Raw genomic sequence first — 6,259 nt, forward strand, 5'->3', positions numbered from 1 at the left:
CCTCTCCTGCCTGCCCATTTAGTGAGAAATTCAACAGCTCCCACTTCCGTGTCTTCCCTTTTCCCTTGATGAAGTTAACGCATGTGCAAACTGAGTGTGCGAAGCCTTTCCAGGGTCTTCCCCATGAGCTAGGAAGCAGCTGCATTTTTAAAGGAACGTATTTAGAAATTCTGAAGACCAAAAAGGCCAAAACTGAAGCTACATATCTGCAGCTGTTGTACTTCTGGCACATCTTGAATAAACTAGACGCAAGGGGGAAGGCAATTCTGGGGAAAGCTGAATGCAAAAGAGGAAGAGGAAGAGGAAGACTATGCCTGCGATGGAGCGACTCTTCCAGCTGAGCAGGGCTGTCCGGGCAGGGCCTTCTGCGGGGCCCTCACCCAGGGGGCACCCCGAATGGGGACGACTGCATGGCACACGACAACACCCCATTCAGACATGGGGGGATTCCCGCTCTCTGATTTTGGGCAGCGGCGCGGCTACCAAAAAAACACAAGGTAGGAAGCAAAGATGGGAGTTGTAATCTTCCCACTCAGGTCTTGTTAGTGTATTTTTTCCCCTGAAAGTATGAATATTTTGAGAATTATCTTGATGGCACGTGCAGATAAAGAAAATCACTATTCTGCCCATATTGCAGGAGACAGGACCGTGGCTGAAAAGGTGCTGGTTACATTGGCCCTGCAAGGTAGGCTAGTGTCGTTCCTCCCACTGAGGAGGGTGTGGGTGTGAATACAGGACAGGACAACCCTGGGAAACGCAGATGGAGCTGGGACTGGATTGCCACAGCAGGGCCCGTGACAGCCCTGCAGGGTTCCTATGGAGCTGTGTGAGGACCTGCCCTGCTGAGCTCCCAGGGGTGGCCAAGGGGCCTCTCTCCATCTCCCCCTCTCAGGGCATCTGGCCGGGCGCAGAGTCCACAGGCCAGGTGGCTCCAAGCAGGCCAGCGGTTTGCAGGCACGGCCAGATCCCGCGCAAGGGGCGTCTTCGCTTACGCAGCGCAGCCCCATCCTGGGATTTATTTATTTATTTATTTAGAATATTTGTATGCCGTCCCATTCGCATAAACCTCAGGATGGCTTCCATACAATAAATAAACAACCGTACAAATAGTGCACCTAAAATCCAGATTCACCCTGGCTGCAAATTAAAACCTATAGATAATATTAAAAGTTTTTAAAATATTGTTTAAATAAAAGGTCTTAGCCTGGCGCCGAAAAACAAATAACAACGGTGCCAGGCAGACCTCTCTGGGGAGCACTTTCCATAGGTGGTGCACCACCGCAGAGAAGGCCTTCCTCCGGGAACTTTGCCTCCTGATGTCTTTCACGGAGGGCTCCCGGAGGAGGGCCTCTGCTGCCGATCTCAGGGGGCGGGAGGGCAAATAGGGAAAAAGGCATTCCTTTAGGTATCCAGGTCCCAAGCCATTAAGGGCTTTATAGGTGATAACCACACCTTGAATTGAGCCCGGACTTCGATGGGGAGCCAGTGAAGCTGGTAGAGGACTGGGGTTATGTGAGAATAACGCCCAGTCCCCAGCAGCAACCTGGCTGCTCTTCTTTGCACCATTTGAAATATCCGAACTGTCTTCAAGGGCAGCCCCATCTAAAGCGCGTTACCGAAATCCAATCGGGAAGTAACCAATGCATGTGTCATTGTCGCTAGGCAGTCATACTCCAGGTAGGGACGCAGCTGATGGATTAACTGAAGCTGAAGGAAAGCGCTCCTCGCCACCACAGTCACTTGAGCTTCCAAAGACAGCTCTGGGTCGAGGAGCACTCCCAAGCTATGGACCCTGTCCTTTAGAGGGAGTGCGACCCCATTCAGGACAAGATCCAAGTCACCTGCCCAGGATTTCGAACCACCCCCCAGCAGGACCTCCGTCTTGTTTGGATTGAGCTTCAGTTTATTGGCCCTCATCCAGCCCATTACCTCGGCCAGGCACCGGTTCAGCACAGCCACTGCCTCACCTGGATTGGTGGAGAACGAGAGGTAGAGCTGGGTATCATCAGCGTATTGATGATTCCGCAGCCCACACCTCCGGATGACCTCTCCCAGCGGTTTCATGTAGATGCTGAATAGCAAGGGGGACAAGATGGACCCCTGTGGGACTCCATGGCATAGCTGCCATGGCGCAGAGCCATAGTCCCCCGGCACCACCTTCGGTTACGAACCGACCTTCGGCCAGTCACGGACTCCCAACCTCACCTCACAGGGTTGGAAGGATCAAACCGAGAAGATCATGTCACCCACCTTACTTATTTTTATTTCCACTCTTTTGTTGATTAGTGGATCTGCCTCGTTCTTCTCGCCATGTATTTAGCAGCCCGATCCCGACGCGCTTTTCTGGGAAGGGGGACCGGGGACCCCAAACCATTTCCAGCAGGCGTGGCGGGAGCGGAAGCGGATCGAAAGCGGGCTGACCCGGTTTACACTGCGAGGTGAGCCGAGCAAGAAGCCAATGCGCCGCAACACCGAGAGGCAGCGCGACCCCGCACTGGCCCTCCGGGCCAATTCCGGGCGCCGCAGGGACTCACCGGAGCAGAGGGCCGCGCTGAGGGCCGCCGCCCACAGGAAAAGAGCGAGCGGCCACAGGCGCCGCATCTTCGCCGGGTGTCCTGCCGGGTGTCCTTTTCTCCGCTTTCTCGGATTTCACTCCAAAACAGGAGAAGCGCGCTCGTCTCTCCGCTCGCGGGCGCCGCTCTGCCGAGTAGGAGGAGCTCCGGCCCAGCGGCTTCGGTGACAGAAAGCCCGGATTGGCCGAGGGGGAAATTCCGACCAGTAGAAAAAAAGGCCTCCTGTGACGAGCGCAGTTGCCGGCAGAAGGTCCTGTCGGCAGCCTGCGAGCGCTGGAAAGGAAAGCGAAACTTAGCCGCTCGGGGAATCCCCTCGCGAGCAGTCTGCGCGGAGGGGGGGGGGGGCCGGGGGGGCGCGGCGGGGGGGGGGGGGGGTCCCGCGCATGGCGACGGACGTGGGGCAGCCCCCAAGGCAGGCGAGGCCTGTAGGACAGACTGTAGGACAGACCCCGCCTTGGGAGTCCCTTGGGGGGCCGCCTGCATGCTGCGTGTCGTTCCTTGGGTCTGAGTACGCGGTCCGTGCTCCTTTGATGCTTGGCCCCCGCAGACTCTGCTTTTTCCCCGTCATGGCCCAGCGGCCTCCACCCACCTCCTGCCCTGCGCCCCCTCTTGGCCCAGTAAACCTCCTGTCCTGTGCAGGAAGAGGCAGGCGCGGGGGGGGGGGGCGAAGTGACCCCCTCCCCAACCACGCGCCCTCCGCAAAGCCGCATTCCCAGCAAAACGTCACGCTCGGGACAAGCCAACACCCGAGCAAAGCCGACCTCTCTCCCTGTCTGATCTGGGGAAAAAGAGCAACATTCTCGAAGGAAAACTCCACACAGTATTTTCCAACAGGAGGGAAGCTTTGGGGCTGCGGAGCCCCTGGAGTTCGGGGTCAGGGACTAAAAGGCAGCATAAACTAAGTGACGGCCCCCTTCCGCGCAGGCACCTGTCAAGGTCTGTGTGAGCGCCTGCCCGGGGGCGCGGGGGCAGGACCCACAGCAGAATTTACAGGCCTGCCTCAGCAGATCTAGGTGTGGGCCGGGCAGTGGGGAGCTGGACTTGCAAGAGGGATCGCTGATCGGGTCAGGAACCTAACCTCAACCCTAAAGCTGTCGCTTCTGTTCGCGGGTTCTCCAAAATTTGCGGGTACCACGCTGAAATCCGAAAATGGGACTTGGGTGACAGGACAGACCAAAAAAGGAAAAATGTATTTACCACCCGTTCCTCTCCCGCCCGTGTCGGCCCCGCAGCGCCCCCTGCTGGCCGCTGCAGCGGAGGCGGAAATCAGGCGCTTTCCTGGAAATCACGAGGAACGCTCGAGCAGCGACGCGACGCGACGCGAGAGGCAGCCCCGCCCTCGCCCTCCCGCGGGGCTTCCCGGGTGTCTGCAATGCAAGCCGAGGGATAAAGGGCAATTATGCAACTAAAAAAGGCCAACATGATGTCCATTTCATGGGTGCCTATATTAGCTCTGGCTATTGGGCGATGTCAAAAGAAATACAGAAATATTGCATGTATTATACATGATACAAATATATTTTAGGCTGCTAGTGCAGGAATGAAAGCTTTTGGGTTACACAGAACTCTTCATCTGGCCATGCCTCAGCCCAGTGTCACATCAAAAGTTAGCCTGCAGTTAGCAAACAGGACCGTTGCACTTGGTTCTTCAGAGGAAAGGCTGAGGGTTCATTTTAAAGTCCCAACTCTGATTCCTTAGTGGGCATTTCTCAGCCTGCACCCATCCGTGATTCTCAGTGCAAGTGGGGATCACCCAAATGCCAGAAGCTTCAGGCTGCTATTGCTGCACAGCATCAGATGTGGGATCTGCCCTAGGCCAGGTACACAAGAGTGCCTCTGAACATAGGAAGAGTGTTCATGTTACCATAGATTAACCACCACAGCCAATATTGCCCATTCGCATATCTGAGATCTGGACAGCAGTGATTTCAAGCCAGGGAGTGCTGCTTAGAGGCAGGTCAAGTCCCATAACCTCTTTCCCTGGACCAAACCACCCATGTTCATGCCAAAACCCGGGAGTGTGTGACTCATCCAAAGTCACCCCATGAGTTTCATGGCTGAGTGGGGACTGGAACCCCACAACCCCTGAGCCCCAGCCCAATGCTCTAACCACTGTGCCACACTGGCTTTCAAAATGCTGCATTCATTCTAAACAACAACAGCAAAAAATCAACATTGTTTGCTTATTTATTTACTTACAATACCACCAAATACTAAGAAAAATCCCTAAATGTTTCCATATGTTACAATCCCATTAAAAAACTATGCTAACAGTAATAGCGGCAACGCAGAGCCACGCACTAAACCAGCAGGGCCGATTGATGGCGGGGCAGGCAAAGCGTTGGTGAGCAGGCGCTTTCCCGAGGTGCCTGAAGAATATATATTTTTTCCACCCTTTCCCCCAACAGGGAGCCCCACCTCCAGGAGGACCAGCCACCGGGGCACCGCATGGCGAGCGCCCGATGGCTTGGGCGCAACCGGCGCGGGCTCCTCCGGGGTCCTGCCGGCCGGCCAGGTGCCAGCAAGGGACGTCGGCCCGCCGGACGTCGGCTGCGGACGTGGGTCCTTGGCGGCGGATCGGCCCCAGGCGGTTCTGCCCCAAGGCCTCTGTGGCGGCTGCGCGTCCCGGGAGCTCCGTGGCTGCGCCCTTTGCACCAGCGGGGCTTCTGGCCTCCCCGGCACACAGGCTTTCTCTCGGCCTGCCGCCCCCCCAAGACGGAGCTGAGTGGCAGGGGGCGCCCGCGGATGCCCCGGGATGCCGCTGCGCAACTGGCTGCGCCCCTTCGTGTCTGCAGAGCAGCGCAAGGAGGCGCAAAGGAAGGGCGCTCCGTGCACAGCACACGGGCCCCGATTCCGGGCGGGGGTCGCACAGCGCAGGGACTCGGACTCGGCCATACAATGAACGAGACCCGAGTCCGGGGGACCGAGCCCAGGAATTCTTCGGCGTCGATTCCCCCACACCCCTTCTGCGCTCCAATTGTGGGGCGCCCTGCAGGGAGCCCAGCGGCAGGTCGGCCCAATCCAGGAACGGGCACGGCTGGCCACTGAGGGCCCCAGACCCTCCTGTGGCCAAGACGGAACTGGAACTGCCCCGACTAGGCGCTCCTGCAAGGGGAGGGGAGCCCATTCGGAGCAGGGAATGGCCGGCTGCAGCCCTGGGACTCCTGAACCGCCAGATCCGACCCCATCAGAACGCAGTTCCAGTTCCCAGACAATGCTCCCGGATCGTCTGCCAGGCAGCTGGCCGAGGCCACCCAGGCTGCTCCCTGGAACCACCCCCAAGCACAAGTTGGACCCTGCGGACCAACATGTCCAGCTCCCATGAGGGCCGTCCAGGGGGATTCCCAGGCCAGCGCTGCCAAGGCCCCTGAGCTCCGGCAGCAGCAAGAGGGCTGCGCTCTGTCCTTCTCCCCAGGAGGGCTGACCCACGGCCGGCCGGCTCATCCTCAAGCCAGGCCTGAATCCATACAAGCTGGGCCGGGCACCCAACAGACCCATGCCACCCCCTCCCCACCCCCACCCGGCACCCCTCCCCCCAATTCTCCTTTAGGGTGACTGTCGCAACCTCAAAAGGAGAGATGCCGTGGGGATTTCTGCTGCGCTTGTGCAGGGTGGGCTGAAAATCCCCACCCAGATTACCTTTACTTCCAAATTAGTTTTTAGTATAAATTTTATTTTTAGAAGAA

At 57.8% G+C, this 6,259-nt stretch overlaps 1 protein-coding gene across 1 annotated transcript in view; it reads right to left on the minus strand.

The window, feature by feature from the left end:
- LOC123029926 (H-2 class I histocompatibility antigen, Q9 alpha chain-like) overlaps positions 1-2,727 on the minus strand; it is a 30,178-nt gene extending 27,451 nt beyond the window's left edge. The window contains 1 exon segment of the mRNA XM_044443364.1: positions 2,535-2,727. Within this exon segment, the coding sequence (XP_044299299.1) occupies positions 2,535-2,601 (67 nt within the window). The 5' untranslated portion in view covers positions 2,602-2,727.
- Between the last annotated feature and the right edge of the window lie 3,532 nt (positions 2,728-6,259).

The sequence above is a fragment of the Varanus komodoensis genome, unplaced genomic scaffold (genome assembly GCF_004798865.1).
Source record: "Varanus komodoensis strain SLA01 unplaced genomic scaffold, ASM479886v1 scaffold414, whole genome shotgun sequence".
Taxonomy (NCBI): Eukaryota; Metazoa; Chordata; class Lepidosauria; order Squamata; family Varanidae; genus Varanus; species Varanus komodoensis.